At 39.5% G+C, this 16,146-nt stretch overlaps 2 protein-coding genes across 3 annotated transcripts; both read right to left on the bottom strand.

The window, feature by feature from the left end:
• Nucleotides 1-1,342: 1,342 nt before the first annotated feature.
• Nucleotides 1,343-7,643, bottom strand: timm17a (translocase of inner mitochondrial membrane 17 homolog A (yeast)). 2 transcript variants are annotated; one of them, XM_039797353.1, is made up of 7 exons: nucleotides 7,563-7,643; nucleotides 6,372-6,471; nucleotides 5,691-5,754; nucleotides 5,280-5,408; nucleotides 3,982-4,092; nucleotides 3,064-3,143; nucleotides 1,343-2,284 (listed from the first exon to the last, which is right to left on the bottom strand). In XM_039797353.1, exons 1-6 carry the CDS (start codon nucleotides 7,586-7,588, stop codon nucleotides 3,082-3,084), a joined length of 492 nt encoding a protein of 163 aa, XP_039653287.1. In that variant the 5' UTR covers nucleotides 7,589-7,643; the 3' UTR covers nucleotides 1,343-2,284; nucleotides 3,064-3,081. The 2 variants fall into 2 exon arrangements, with proteins under 2 accessions (XP_039653287.1, XP_039653284.1); XM_039797350.1 differs by lacking the exon at nucleotides 3,064-3,143.
• Nucleotides 7,644-10,516: 2,873 nt separating this feature from the next.
• On the bottom strand, nucleotides 10,517-15,223 carry lmod1b (leiomodin 1b (smooth muscle)). The gene is made up of 3 exons (XM_039797349.1): nucleotides 14,614-15,223; nucleotides 11,755-13,509; nucleotides 10,517-11,665 (listed from the first exon to the last, which is right to left on the bottom strand). Exons 1-3 carry the CDS (start codon nucleotides 14,899-14,901, stop codon nucleotides 11,639-11,641), a joined length of 2,070 nt encoding a protein of 689 aa, XP_039653283.1. The 5' UTR covers nucleotides 14,902-15,223; the 3' UTR covers nucleotides 10,517-11,638.
• Nucleotides 15,224-16,146: the final 923 nt, after the last annotated feature.

Genomic DNA, 16,146 nt, shown 5'->3' with positions numbered 1-16,146 from the left:
ATGTAATGATATTGCCTACCTTTCAGTTAAGTTTTATTAACTTCATTTTTTACTACCTTTGTTTTTTATGGAGTTATTATTATTTTCTTGATGTTACTGCAGTACATTTATCTTATGTCCTGATAATATAAGACTGTATCGCCTTATTGAGAGTGAATACAGAACTGTCTTGTTATCTTTAATGAGGATGATGCCGAAATATTTTATAATTTATGTTTTTGTCACATGTTGTAGTGACCTAAGAGAGAATTTACACAATAAATATAATAGGGGGGGGGGGCTAGTGATAAGTGTCTCTATAAATACACAGTACACACACCCTGGTTTTATCATTATTACTAATATATTGCAAACAAATGTATTCCAGGACTTGTATTTAAACATTACACATTATTGAACAATGACTTACTTTCTGGTTGTGAGTCTGTCAGAGTTAAAAAAAAATCAACAACAAAAATACTAAAAGAAAAAAATATGTTTGTGTTAAGTGATATAACTAATTATATAATTGCCCAAGCTATTTCAAATTACAAACTCCAAGCTGTTTGGGGTCTTTTCATGCAAGTCAAAATCAAGTATCGAGTCCTTGAGGGCAAGTCCAAGTCATAAGCAACTTTCTAGTAAATTTCAGGTTTCACACAGACACACCATTTCAACATTTCTTTTAAAAACTGTTAACATTGTTCTTAATCCTAATTAGAGTTGAAAAGTCTAGTCTATTAATCAAATAGTCAATTGATAGACAATGAATCTGATAATTTGCAAATATCCTTTTTAGTCGCTAAAATCTTTTAACGGTTAGTTGCAGTTTCAGACCTAATATTTAAGGTGTGTGTCATGTAGAGGAAGATCTTACTGTATTTTATCTTTATTGTTCTGGATTTCTTTTCATTCTTCAATTTTTTTGTGATTTATTCTGATTAAGTGTACAGCTCTGCCATGAAATGAACCATACCTGACCCCACATTTCCCTTCCCCACCCCCTTATTCATCCAGTGTCCTTCACCTGTCACTACACAGAGTGGGCTACAAACAGATAACAGGTGTGTGTGACACCAACATACAAATATGTGAGAGGAAAGTGCTCCCTTATGTGGCTTTTGTAAACACATCCTAAAAGACTCAGCTACACAATTATGGCCAATCAAAAAAAAGCAATGCTGGTCTGGATGTTTGTGAGGACTACCCTCTAGTGGAGAATGAGCAATCCTGCCCAGGCAGCACAGATTATGGGCGACTGTAACCGCACAGTACACTTAAAAAACGTTTGATGTAAACATTCTTTTTCATGAGCTAGACCAGAACTAATTGCATATATGTATTCATAAGACTACAACAGACACACTAAACAACTTATTTCTTTATTGTACCATAGAATATTCTATAATACAGATTTCATACAGTATGCATCAATCCCTTGCTTGAGTTTCACCATTCATTTGTACTGCCTAAGCCATCCTTTGTCATTGGCAGCCTTATCCACACCTTTGTGTTGAATGTAAAAACGCTGTCACATATAAATGAATTATCTGATACAACTCTGTACAATCTAAAATAAATAAATCACTTTGAAACAAATGCGTATTGCAGGGATAGCATTGTATCTGATTGGTGTTTGCCTTCATAACGCTGATTAAAATAAAATAAAAAAAGGCCAGCTAAATGTCAGCGGCCAGCCCAAGCAGGTGACAATATTTAAGGCAAATGAAGACTAACATAAGTGAACAGACAAACAGAAAGCCTTTACTGTATATACACATAAGTATACCATACTTGTATATAATTCATGATGTCCCGTGTGTGATGTGTGATGGGTTTTTGTTCTATTCAACAGAGCTTATCTGTCTTGATCTCCCACTTGTTGGGTTACATGCAGTACATACTGTATATGAACAAAACAGAAAAAACACCTCGTCCACACAAACCATCCAACATCAAACAACACAAATCTCACCGCATGTCTGCATTAAAGCGATGTAAGGTGAAACGGATGCACATGACAAGGCTGAGAATGGCAAAAAGGCAGATCTGTACATGGCTCTTAAAAGAAGGAAAATGAAGATGTATTTTGTCCTTCACTTGTCTGACACAGTCCATTAAGTTGGGTGCTACTGTTTGATGTGTGGTATTTGACATCTCCATTTCTTCTTTGTAACATCAGCAAGGAATTCAAAAAGGCCTAGTGGATAAGAAGTGGGAGAGTCTTCTCATTGGTATTGTCTGTAGTCTCCAAAGGAGGGGGTGGGCATGGGAGCAGGGGCGGGTTCCTCTGCAAACTGGGGACCTGGAGAGAAAGAAAAAGTAAACTTTAGAGTGAGAACAGCTGTTAGCTGTTAGTTGGTAAGTAGACAATACCCTACATTATAAGTATAAATTATAATGATAAAGAATGTGGTGTAGCACTGCAACTAATGACTGTTTATTTTCTATTAATCTGCAGATTGTTTTCACAATTCATGGATTAACCGTTTTGGTATATGCATAAAACCATTCAGAAAAAATAGTGAAAAATGTCCATCACAATTTTCCAAGGCCCAAGTTGACTTATTTATATTGTCCAACCAACAGTCCAAAAACCAAATGTATATATAAAAAAATAAACTATTTAATCTTTGGGGAAAAAACATTCACCGTCTCAGTTAACACTGATTTCTTGTATACAAACAATATACTATTACTCCAAGTATATAGTTAGTACTGCATATTATTTGTATCTAGACACATTAGTTAGCTGCAGATATGCAATTTTGTACAATGTGTAATTATGTATTTTGAATTAACAACATTAACGATGCCACTGCTTTTTAGGGCTGCCATAGTATTATTTTTTTTTCTTACGCATAAAATTAGTTAAGTCATTCAAACCGCGTTACTGCCATAAAAAATAGGTTTTTGACATCTCTCAATCGCGCGCCACGGAACAAATAGCGTATTCCATTTCCTAAATGAAATTTTTCCGCTTTGAGTGTAATTTTTTCATGATTAGTGAAGCAGAATCTGCATAGGCAGCCGTTTAAAAATCATACAAATATCCCGCTGTATATGTGTTTTGAACTTACTAACCGTATCTACATTGATTGGTCAAGGCTCCCAGTCTGTGTGAGTGTGTGTCTGTTTCACTACAGGCAGATTCCCCGTATTCGCTACGGTGGGAGGGGAAATAAAATCAATGAATCAATACATACAAACACTGTTGATTTACTGCCATGGAGCCACATTAAAACTATTTTGGTTCGGTACATTTCTGCAGTCAGTCAGCCTAGTGAAGGCAGGTTAGAGCCAGCCACTCAGCTCCACAGGAGCTGCCGCTGACTGAAAGGCAGAGATGTTGACGGAGTCTGTGTAGATTGAATGAAAGAACACTAGCGCGCCGCTCACGTCTCTCTTCCAGTGTGAATTTCCAGTAAATAACAGGCATAATAGGCCATTAGATAGTTAAACCTTTTGCGTTTGACCTTAAAAAAAAAAAAGACGTTCTGTAGGTGAGGAAACATCTGTGACACACAATGTCTTATAAAATTGTTTTAAAACCCACTGGTTAAACTAAAAGTACAAGGTGGTCAAGCTGAAAACAAAACTTTTACTCAGTTTTTAGACAAATAGATATCATATATCGCACACGTATTTATATTCCATGTTATAGTATGCATCGGGATTAGACGCTGCTTTTTGTGCAAAGCATGCTAGCAGGTGGAGAGGAGACTAATGTGTCTACAGTATAGTCAACAAAGACAAAGCTGTCAGGTGTAGGGCAACCAGAGGTGAAACAGGACTTTTTCTTTGCCACAGCAGAGGTCATCTTTCACAACTACGGAGGCATTTATACCTGGCTGGCTTGCTGACCTCTGATATTAAAAGGTTTTAATAGCTGGTGTATAGGAGGTAGATTTATAACATACAAAATCATCAGCCTGTGTTATCCGTCAATGCGTCTCCAATCATTTAATGACACAAACTTCCAATGTCAGAAGGATTACTCACCAGTTGGGAACTGTGACGAGGCAAACCTAGTAAGCAAGATCCCAGCACCTTCTATCAACGCCAGCAGGATACCTCCCATGGCTGCAGAGCCTACCATGGCTACTGGTCCATCTACAGAGGAACCGGGAATGTTAGTATATATCTCACTCACTCACTCACTCACACACTCACACTCACACACTCTCACACACTCTCACACACACTCTCACACACACTCTCACACACACACACACACACACTTAAACGAGGAAGTTGAGATGTTACTGTAGCTTAAAGAGCACCCATTGAAAAATGTCCATGTTCTTTTTGACATTACATAACTTAAGGCCCTGCACACTCATACAGGTGTCTGTTTCTGCCTAATTAAACCGGTGTTCAGATCTAGTAGGTGGAGCCTTGCTGTGAATTACACAAGGCCACCAAAGGCGGTGTTTTCCTGCCCCCAGTAAGTGTAACAAAATGAACAGGACAGTGAAAAAATGTCAATCCCCGTCCTAAAAAGAGGTCTAATCAGGCAAAAAAGTGAAAACACCAGTGCGAGTGGAAAATAACTGTAGGATCTAATTACAACGTAGTTCAAATTAATTAATACAGACTTGACAACTCCAATTCCTCTTATTCAATGATGTTAATATGTTCATTTCAAGTTTAAATACTGCAAACAGCCCAACCTCACACAATTTCAATAACTTGTCAAACACTTAGTCAGTGTTGTCAATCACGACCACATCCAGTTGTAAAACATTTAATAATAATAATTGGTCAAGAACTATCTACAGAAAAAAGGTAGATTTTCAGAAACCACAGGTTGACTGCAGATTTTCTTATGAACTACATGGCTGCAGTTAAGTTTAAATTTAATGTGACAAATAATGGAGATTGATGTTGCATAATGATGCACAGTAAATATATAGTCTGGAGGAATTGTGTGCCCAATAAACAATGACATTGGACAGTTTTAAGTTCTCCCTTCCTCTACTGGTACTGGACAGTTTAGAAAAGTCAGCGACGAGCACAGTGCCTTTCTAAAAAGCTGATATTTACTCGAAGCAGTGTAACAAAAATATTCAGGCATTATAAAAAAACCTGCTAAACAAAAACATTTCCACTTTTTCCAAAACTGTAGCCACCCATTGATCAGTCTTACTGGTGCGTCTTTGCACACTGTAGTTTTGATAAAGGAGTAGGATTACTTTTAAACTTTGTGTTCGGTGTCAAACAGCAACATCATTGTTTCCTTTGGCATGTATGTGCTATCTGTTGACTGTTAACTGCCAGCTTCTTCTAAGATTACTCACTTCTTGCAGCTAGGATAGCTCCTGTCATTGCCCCACTTGTAATTGAGTTCCAGGGATCCTCCTTCCCTCGTACTTTTACTAAACCACAGTCAATCATGGAGAAAAGGCCACCCCATACTGCAAAGCTTCCTGCAACCCAAAAAGATTCACATAAGTTCAACAAGAAACAGATGATGCTTTGCACTTTTTTAGGCTATTTTGCCTTCACTATAAGTTATACTTGACCCAAAATGTCTTTCTTAAGTATCAAATAATCAACAACTGTAGGCTTGAACAGTGATTAACATAAAACAAAGCTGACTACAGTCCCTTTTCTCTGCAAAGGTGAAAAAACTGAGTGGGTATTTGATACTTAAGATAAAGGTTTTTAGTTTCAGGCAGACAATATTTAAATTCAGCAGTTATTCTTACCTCCAAGCTGTGGGGCTCTAGTCTTGATGGCAGTCAAGCTACCTCTCATTCGGTGGTTCATTCCCTACAAGAGAGAGCAGACACCAACACAGATCAATGGAAATTCCATGTCAACTCATCACCAGTAGAACCCATTGTTATTTGGGCTTGTGTAGACATCATTACAAATTATGCTATATACCATAACCTTTTCCCAAGATGGCAGATATATTGCTACGTGTGGTACTTTAGACCCTCTATAATATATTTTAAGCATAGAAACTGAGACGCTCCATGTCCTGCAAAAAACATCTCATTCATTTATAAGAAAAAAACAATCTTAATTTTCAATTAAATTTTACTTTACTGCTCTTGTTGGTTTTCATGTTATTTTCTTACTGTTTTAATATCAAGCCTTTTAACATTACGTTTTCCTCTTTTTTTTTAAAGATACAAGTAATTTAGATTAATTAGTGCCCTGTTAAAATATGTAAATGTTATCATACAATAAAGCAGCTAAAACAATGACATCTCTGCAGAGAGTTGACTATACCATTAATCAGCCGACAATGACAAAACATAGTATAGCATGCTCTCAACAGGTATCAAACCAGTCTCATGTTGTATGATCTGTATAAGGATGCCATCATTTATTAAGACAATACAGCAAAGAATAATGTTAAGCTACATGTCTGAACTTACTGAGGGTGCATTTCTGAAGCCTTTTACTGCCTGAAAAATTCCTCCTCCAATAGCTCCCATGGTGAAGGCTCCCCCACAGTCGTCCACAATCCTCCAGGGGCTAAAAGCACAAGACAGCCATTAACAAATGTCATTGTCATGTGTACAGTACATACATAGTAGGGCTGTAACGTTCGGCACAGGACGCTTGGTTCGTTATGAGACTTCCTCGGTTCGATACGCCCTGGCTGGTGCCCTAACAATTAGTGTCAAAATAGCTTATGTATGTCTTCTATTCGCCCGCAACAGACAAGAGCGCGAGTTTAATCCAGAAAGTTTTTTCATATTTTCATTTATTTCAAAAGCTAGGCCTACCGGTTACATTGAAATTAGTATTATGCAAGCAGTGCAGACATTCATTTCCAGAAAATGCTTTTATTGTCAGTTATTACAGTATGTAATAACATATTTTCTTTATTTACACATATGAGAAACATACGAGAAATGTAGCTAGCTATGTAATTAGGAGCAGTGGGCAGCCATAGTCCGGGGAACAACTCCAGTTGTAATTCCAGTTAACGTTACCTAGCATGCATGTCTTTATGGTGGGAGGAAACCCACGCGAACACGGGGACAAATGCATACTGCATGATAGCAGGATATGGGTATAAACGTGTACAATAATAAACGACCTAGAATCCATATCGACACTATTACTTTAAGTTACCAGCGTTACGTGTCCAGATACATTGTTGTGCAATACTCAGGCTGCCCCCGACAGATAACGTTAGCACACAGGTGGCTAACTTATTAGCCTATATGCTTAAGCAAAACCCTTGACTGATACTGAACAGATAAAATTGTCACAGCGGCGCTTGACATTAACTGTGGATCACATATCACCCTGTAGACTCAGTGACTGGAGTCAATTAACTAAATATAATACCATGTAGGCGAGTGAACCGACAAGGTCACTAACAACGTGATTTAGCAACCATGGTCTGATGCTAGCCCACACCGCCAATACATTTATATGTAAAGTTAGCATTTGTGCTAACTCTAGTTAATAAACAGGATTTGAGATATTTTGTATTATACCACATGTTGTACCATAAAAATAAGTATACACACTTAACGTGCTAGTAACTTCAAAGAGATGACGTAGTAAAAACACAGGGTAAAAAATATATTTTATCTGGTTATAAGACTCACCATGGTTCTCTGGCATACTCCTCCATCTTGTTCTTTTACTGTTCCCTCTGCCTCTGACGTCACGTGACGCTTATTGACAATCTGACGTAATAACATAGCGTGATGTGTTAAAGGAGCATTTCATGTGTTTTTAAACAAATAGGTTAGCTTGAGGGAACAGATATTAGGCTACATTGTGGGAACAGGTTATTATCTGGATGGAAACGTTTAGCTTGTTGTTTTTCTATCCTGTGAGTTTTAGCATAAAAAAGGCGACCCCTACTCAACAGCAGTTGTTTATTTATTTAGGTCAGTTTCTACTGACAGTTGACCCTGGGGGTCCAAAGTAGCCAAACGCCCAGTATTGGGGGAGATGGAGGTGAACCAACACTGATGAAAAATATCGTGCTTGATCTAGGCAACGCAAGAGCAGACTAGTCCTTTATATAAACTACTTCATTTTTTGTATGTAAAAAATAAATTTCCAAATCCACTTTATTATGTAGATCAGCAAGACTAGTATTTCGCAAAGATTTAAAGCCACATTTCTGAAAGTATAATTAGCCTACTTCAGAAGATAATAGTTTCAAAGACACCTCCGTAGTTGTGAAAGATGGGACTGTTAGGCCTACTGTAGCCACACTTTGCCAAATCCTCCTCCAAAGCACGCTGAAGGAGAGTCTAGCTACTCACCGTGCGTTCATGGACATCGGAAAAACGTTTTTCCGAGTGAAAACGTCACCATTCACGTAACGTCCTGTGGGAATCAGAGGTGGGAAACTCGGGCTGGATTTTGATATCCAAGTTTCCCAGTTGGTGACGCGTTGTTGACAACTGACGTTTGATGGAGGCGACTTTGGTTCACGGAACATATTTTAATGACAATAAACTGTTTATTGTGGACAAATGCCTCTGCCAAGAAACATACACAGACATAATATGTTTCAAATTATTCATAAATAGGCCTATGTATTAAAAAACAACACATTATCCGTGTCCTTTCCCGTTGGTTGTCCTGCAGATAACACAAACAAACACCTGGCGATGTGCTGTTTGGATGCTCGCATAACAAAACAGCAGAAAATCTTTTGTTATTGTGGCCTCCATGTTTTCACACACCTGATGCTCTCGGCTATGGCCAACAGTTGGTGGCAGTCATGCAAAAAGTTGTTATGCCAAACGCCAATATAACAGAAGAAGAAGAGCACGCATCCCGACCATATATATTAATATTAATATTAATATTAATATTATAATTAATATTAACAGTCTATGATCCCGACCATGTGAACCATGGATGTATTAAGAGAACTGTGAACGCTGCCAGTCGGAAAAACAACGTAACCAGGGGGGCGGTGACTGTTATTCCGAGGTGGCATGAACGCAGGGTCAGTATTCGGGGATGGGAGGAAAACGTGCTCAAGTTTATTGGCATTTCTTTAAACCAATCAGAATCGTCATGGGCGGTGCTAAACGCCGCACATCCGTTGCAAAATAGTTCTGCTGAGAGAAAACTCAGATTGGACAGATAGTCTAGCTAGCTGTGACTGTCTCAATTTACCATGCACAGATCTGAGGAGCAGTCAACAATAGTCCTCATAAATAAACAGAATTTAAAATTCCAACATAAAGAAAGCAGAAGGAAATGGAAAATACATGCATCCAGCGGAATTTCCTGCAGTACTGGAGCAATCCCGGAAGTGGATCGCGAAGGATATAGACTACTGCAACAGTGTTTGTGTCTGTTCATGCAGAGACCCTGTATTTTCTATTTTCATCTTATTTTTCTGAATGCGGGACGTTTATGAGTGTCAACAAAGAGCCTCTGGGCCCATGTGGGTGTGTAACCCCCAGTCAATAACAGCATGCAGGTAGTGCAGTCCATTCTCATTCCCAGGTAACGCCGCAAGAACAAAACATTGCACCATAGTTTTATTAACAGATTTTTGTTCCTCTGTCAAAACCTTGTTTGAAGACCTTTATTAGCTGACCTATATCAGCTAATAATATAAATGTCTTCATGCTAACATGTTGTTTATATAGCCTACATTTGTTTTAAATCTGCAAACTGGGTTTATGTTATATTCGAGGAAATGGGGGTCAGTAGTGGCCCCCTATAGCAGTTAATTTGGCCATGCTACAAAGAGGAAAGAACCTTAATATACAATCAACTTAAAGGCTAAATGAAACTACAGTATACCTGTTGTGAATATATAAGAATGTCCACTGAGTTACTTTCTGAATATAAATGATCACCAAGTTCTCCTTAGATCCCCTTTGTTGGCGCTGAACAACCAGTAATCTCAACATTTTCATTCCTTCCCCTCTTTTTCCTCCATCTGAGATCAGTTCCGTTGGTCAGGGTACAGCCGGGAGACAGACCGCTGGCCTGCATCCCATTATTAGGAACAAGAAAGGAATGAATTGCAGAGCAAGCTTTCATTGAGAAATGCCCAAATATAGGCATTTCATGGACGCAGAGGCTGAGGCAGGGCGATGGAGACATAAACTGGCCTGCTGCTGCTGCTGCTGGTGCTGTTCTTAGGATGATGGCGGGTAGACACTACACAGCTCCCACTGTTTCCCTGGAGCTTTTGACATCTAATGTAAAGAAATGTTCTTCATTTCTGGTTGCAGAGAAACAGGCATGTAAATGAGTGTAGCTAATGATGGAGAGAGTCTTTAAATTGACTTAAGTTGTCAGAATGCACATGCAGTAGGCTATTATAGGAATCCTTTAAATCTGTTTATGTTGCAGGTTAATTGTTGCTATGGATACATATCTATGTATGGTTCTGTATATACTGTGCATATTTTCCTAGCAAGAGCTAGATCTGAAGTGGAATGAGTATAAATATTAACAGTGAACAATTTCATATAGAGCATAAACCAACTGAAATGAATGACAGCTCATTTTCAGTTGTATTTCATTTTACATATACTGTACATATTCTCAATGTGATATCAGCCAGGCATAACATTACACTTGTGACTTGTCATTGCAAACATACCACAATCTTTTATTGAAGACATACAGGCTCTGTAAGAAAAGCATGTGTAATCAGATATGAAAGAGAGTCCTTCATTACAGAGTGCACATATAAGTGCCTCTCTGATTTTTATCACATTAAATTCCTTTTTGAAATGACATTCACTTATAAGTATGGCATAAATCAACAGAAGTGTTGATTTAAGCCAGTAATGGTTTTACAAAACCCCCTAAGGTTAAGACATGTGGGTGTATTACATTACAAGTTTTGTAAGGTATTCAAACAACAAGGCAGAATGATTCTGTACAAAAAATAACATCAGATACTGAAGGACAGCCATTTGCACTTCCTGATAAAAATGCATTCTGTAATTATTTCCATGCTCAAACTCTTTCGTCATGCACCAGGATTTCCACTGGGCTGCTTTCCATTAAACCCTGCCTGAGATGTCTTGAGATTTGGAAATGAGACACACAAAGACCACCATGACCTTTTTTTCTTACTCAGATTGTTTTAAGTCAGGCCGCCATGTTAGTTAATTCCCTGATATTTCCGCCATTTCAAAATTCCCAGTTTGAACAGATTTACAACTTACAAGTATAAGGTGGATTTCCTCTCCACAAAAAATATATGGTCAAATTAATGTCCACTATATCACTGATAAAAGTTTTTGTCTATTAGAATTTTATAAAGTTATTTATAAATCTTAATAAGCTCATCACACATTCCCATCACGCTCATATTCAGATGCATACACAAGCCAACATGTTATATGATCGGCTTCATATTATCTAGTGCAAATAACCAGCAAAGCGTCAATATGTACTGAAGACAAACAACCACAAAACTCAAGGCACTCTATGCAGTCGGCTAATAGAGAGCCCTGCATCACCCATTCTCCCTAGAGTCCTTTTGGTCCAGTGTTTTTGGGGAGATCTCATAGTGAGGGCTAGTCATCTGACCGATGGGCATCTCATGTTTCACTTTCTCCATCCGTCCCACGGCGCAGTTCTTTGACTGCATCTTAGGAGTGTTGAGTTTATCTCATCTCTATTCTCCCTCTCTCTTCACTTTTCACTTCATATTTTTCACTTCATATAGGAAATATTACTGCAACCACTTTGGCACCGGCACCTGTGGGAAAAATAAAATGAAAGTATGTGAGGATATATTATTGTTGCTCCACCACAAGATACCTAAATCCATAAACCCATCATACATACCTTCTTGAGTTGTTTCTTATCGCTTCCTCTGATCGAGGCAAGCAGTTGGTCCCTTGAGTTCTTACAACCGCTTGGGCTTTTTCCATCCAGCTTCCTCTGTGACACCGGGGTCAGAGAGTTCCTCAGGGCGTCTACATCCAGCATAGGAGGCGGAGGAGGTGGAGGTCCACCCCCAGGAGGAGGCGGGGGTGGAGGTGGAACAGGACCTCCAGCTCCTCTTTTAGGAGTCAGCTTTGGTGATGGCATAGGTGAAGGTATGGGAGAAGGTTTGGGGGAAGCTCTGGGCGAGCTTCTCAGAGATCCTCCACCACCCACCTTGGGTACCTCCAGTGTGCCCTTCTTCTCCCCATTGGCCTGGGCCTGCTTCTGCTCCTGCAGGCGCTTCTGCCTCTGTCGGTCCATGTTGCGACTCAGTATGTTTGTTGTAGTCATTCTGGGTCCAGCTAACTCAAAGTGGTAGCCCAGTTTGAGCAGGGTGGTGTTTTCCTTCAGGATCTTGGTCATCTCCATCTCCGTCTTCCCGCCACAGACGTGACGCTGGTTTTGAAAGCGAAGCTCAGTCAGTGTGGAGTTGTGTGGTAGCGCCTGGATCATAGACAGGATGCCCTTGCCAGTGAGATGGTTGGAGTCCACATTGATGCTGGTGATAGTCTTGTTGCTGCGTAGCGTGCCCGCGATGGCATAAGCCACATGGTCGTCTGCACGGCAGTTAGCCAAAGCAAACGTCTTAACATGGGTGTTCTTGTGCAAAGCCTCTGCAAACTCGATGAGTGTTTTGGTCTTGATGACTTCTGAGTTGTTGACGTTGAGCTCAGTGAGGGAGGGGTCGTTGCTCCGAACCTGCTCCATCAGCTCGTCAAACATGCTTGAGTCTTCGTCCTCCTCCTCTTCCTCTTTCGCCTTGTTCTGTGGGGTGTTTTTGGCCACACAGTTGCCAGGTTTCTCACTTTCCTCTACTTTTTGAACTTTTCCTTTACTCTCCTCTTTGTCTTTTTTCTCCTCTCCTTTCTTCTCCGTGCTAATCTTCTTCTCCTTCTCTTTCACGTGGTCACTATGGTTAACCAGCTCTTCTCTGTCTGTTCTTTTCTCTGCCTTGTCATGTTTCACCTGCACCTCGCCCCTCTCCGATGGTTGTCGCTCAAGTTTGACATCAGGCTTGTTTTTATCTTCAGCTCTTTTCTCCTCTGCTTTGGGCTTCTTCTCTTCTGATTTACTCTCTGGAGCCGGGCTGTCTTGTGCCTTGCTCTGCTTCTCCAACATTTTAGAAACAAGTCCTTGTGTCTTAAAACTCTCTGATTTTCTCTCCTTTTCCTTGCCCACTTCCTTTTCATGTTTCTCTCGTAGCTTTGAGATAATGTCTTTGGTTTTGCTCTCATCTCTTCTCCTGCAGTCTTCTTTCCTCTCATCCTTTTTTTCCTGTAACTTAGAGATCATATCCTTTGTTTTGCTACCTGTGCTCTCTCTGTTTTCTCTCCTGTCTCTTATCTTATTGTCCTCTTGTTTCTCCTTCTCTTTGGTCTCCTCTTTCACCTCACACTCTCTACTTTCCTGCTTCCTGTATCTACTCGAAAGCCGACTTCGCTCCTCTTTCGAACTTTCAGGACCTTTGCTGTTTCTTTCGTCCACCTTAATATCTCGTTCACTTGAGACACTAGCTTGTCTTCGTAGCCCAACTGCCACGTCGTCGTTCCCCTCTTGGCTCAGGCCCATCTTCCTCAGATATGCCTGCTTCCGGCTCTCCTTCTTTGTCTCACCCTGCAGGAGGACATATATGAGTATAAAATTATATTAGTGTTATGTCTGAAAGCAAAGCAGTTAAATATATGCCAATACCAAAAACAGTTATAGTGTAATAAAAAAGGAGTGTGTCAACAAATGTAGTGCCCTAAACCAAAAGAAATCACAACAGATACAGAACAGGGCCATAATAATGCCATTATTAAAATCAGTCATTGGGCTATACAGTAGAATTTACAAACATACAGTATATAATGCATGTAAAGTATGTATAGTATGATGTAACACCTAATACCCATGCAAATACTGTATTCCTTTACTGTCAAACAGCTCTTTGTCCATCTGCTCACTGTAAACATGCATACTCTCTCTGACACAATATGGCATGTGTGTTTACAGTGAGCAAAGGGAAAAGGAGCCATTTTTTTATAGTACAGGGATACATTTGCAATGAGTACCTTGCAAAGTGTTTGATTTGTTAGTCTCCATCTGTTTTGCTGTGTGAGGCCGTGGCCCTGGCAGATGTATCCTTAAAAGGCAGTGAGCGTAGGAGCAATCAACCAAAGAATTCCATCAGGCCGGGATTAAGAAGCTCCGCAGGGCCTCCGCTCCATCGACTGAAGTGCCTCTCCTTTAAATACACAAACTGCAAGAAACCTGGCTCCCTGACACTAAAAGAAGGAGGGCTCTTTTATAGCATGTCACAGGAATAAAAGAAATGGTTTGGTGTGTTTCTGATGCTGTTTGCCAATGCATGTCAGCAAGCTTTAAGAGTGGAAAACAATATTTTTCCTGGCACAGAAGCCAACTCTACACTATTTATGAGCTGATGGACTCAGGGTGCATGGGGTCCAGCTGGCGCTTTGCTTCAAGCTAAATGAAAGATAGCACATTAAAGCTATCATTAGAAATACCTCGGGGACAGTGGATGTTACGTAATCTATCAGTCGTAAGTGCGTACATTGTCGTTTGATTTAATAAACTCCTCCAAAGTCACCCATCTGCTGGTCATTTTTATGAAAAACGGTTCAAATACAAACATCTGAAGAGAGTAAAAGGTCAAATCCAGTAACAGTAAACAGTAAAGTTCCACTAACCCAGATAAGTTAAGCATTCACAAACCTCAAATGACTGTTCCCTCTCACTGAGCCTCCCTTTTCGGTCACTCTCCTGTCTGCTGTCAAGTTTAGCGTCCCGGACATTGTTGCTCATAGGTGGCTGCGCAGCTTGGCTATCCCCTTGGACAATGATCTTCCCATCCTCTGGCTTGATGTCTGGCACTTTCATCATGTCCTTCTCCAGCTCCTCCATCTCCTCAGGGGAGAGGGTGGACAGCAGGTTGTCCAGATCTGGGTCCTCGCTGACCTGGCGGCCTGTACGGGTCAGGCCTCTCACCTTTCTCCTGGACATGGTTGCCTAAAAAAATCTGGGGTAAAAGCCCGTAGAGAAAAATAGAGAAATTTGGTTCCTTTGGAGGGGCTGAGGGTGTTAGTATAGTAAATCTCTTTATTTAAATCTGATTATTTAGAAATTTCTCTCCTATGGTGAGAATTTGAGTATTCCCAAAGCTGGCCAAAGCTGGTGTCCTGCTGTCCCGTCGCGTCCCGCTCACCAAAAAAACATCAGAGGCATCAATCCTGATGCAAAGAGGCTGGACTCTCAGTCTTGGAGTGAGGGGTAGCACTGATGAACTGCAAGAGCCTCGCATCATCAAAGTGGACTGTGAGGCTGGGACATTCTTCAAAATCCTGTGAAAGTGCATGTCCTTATTTAGCTTAGGGTACACACTCCTTTAAAGGTAATGGGAAGGGCTGAAGTTTACAGAGCTGCCAGAGCAGAGTTACACAGACTTCCTATTACACAATTTATTTGTATATTGAGAGCAGTTCCTAATTTTTTGTTTAGTAATGAATCTAATTTTAGCAGTTCAGAATTTCACATTAGATTTTCTGCCACAGTGAGAACATCCGTGTTTCTGTCTGGAACGTTTATGCTAGATTCACATGTTCAATCAATATGTGTAGTGAAATGCAGGATGGTATACTCTTGAGGCTCTACTAAAAGCCTGGTGCAGAACAAAGAATAACCTAATAACCCGCTGTTTATTACACAAAAGATGCTAAAATTCAAAAACTTGTTATATTTTTAAGCTGCACTAATCATGTATTAGATTAAAAACCAATGACTACCTGAAAGTAGCCAAATGTTTAAAATGAGAGAAAGTCAAAATAATTTTAGAAGAATATTCTGTTAAAGTGACCAACGTAAATAGAAGATGTCAACAAAGTAAATAAATGAAAAAATTAAATAAAAAATTTGAATATGGGTACAAATCAGGAAAAATATATAATTAATTGTTTTTTATAAATATATGTATTAAAATGCTACATTGACCTGGTGTGCAGATGGACTGTAATTTTTTTAAATATAAAAATGTAAAATGTACATAGTCACAGTTGTACTTCTATACAAATCTCATATAGCTTGAGCACAAATATGCAAATGGTAAATTTAATTTAACAGGGTTTTTAGGAGCACACATTTCTTTTGGATTAGATGTTGCTTGTGATAACAAAATGAATCAATTCTGCCAAACATGAACAAATTTAACATTGTTTTGGAGTAAATACGGACATCTAGTGGTCAAAATGATGT

This window comes from Perca fluviatilis, chromosome 4 (assembly GCF_010015445.1).
Source record: "Perca fluviatilis chromosome 4, GENO_Pfluv_1.0, whole genome shotgun sequence".
Taxonomy (NCBI): domain Eukaryota; kingdom Metazoa; phylum Chordata; class Actinopteri; order Perciformes; family Percidae; genus Perca; species Perca fluviatilis.
The sequence above is the reverse complement of the archived record's forward strand: the minus strand, read 5'-3'. Positions and strand labels throughout refer to the sequence as shown.

What these genes read in the sequence shown, in the direction of transcription:
- timm17a (XM_039797350.1), bottom strand. Translation starts at nt 7,588, where the DNA reads ATGGAGGAGTATGCCAGAGAACCATG. An exon ending in GCTTCAGAAATGCACCCTCA is followed by an intron (nt 5,755 to 6,371) that starts GTAAGTTCAGAC and finishes TCTCTCTTGTAG; the next exon opens with GGAATGAACCACCGAATGAG. An exon ending in TAGAGCCCCACAGCTTGGAG is followed by an intron (nt 5,409 to 5,690) that starts GTAAGAATAACT and finishes TTTGGGTTGCAG; the next exon opens with GAAGCTTTGCAGTATGGGGT.
- lmod1b (XM_039797349.1), bottom strand. Translation starts at nt 14,901, where the DNA reads ATGTCCAGGAGAAAGGTGAGAGGCCTGACCCGTACAGGCCGCCAGGTC. An exon ending in AGAGGGAACAGTCATTTGAG is followed by an intron (nt 13,510 to 14,613) that starts GTTTGTGAATGC and finishes GTCCTCCTGCAG; the next exon opens with GGTGAGACAAAGAAGGAGAG. An exon ending in ATAAGAAACAACTCAAGAAG is followed by an intron (nt 11,666 to 11,754) that starts GTATGTATGATG and finishes TTTTTCCCACAG; the next exon opens with GTGCCGGTGCCAAAGTGGTT.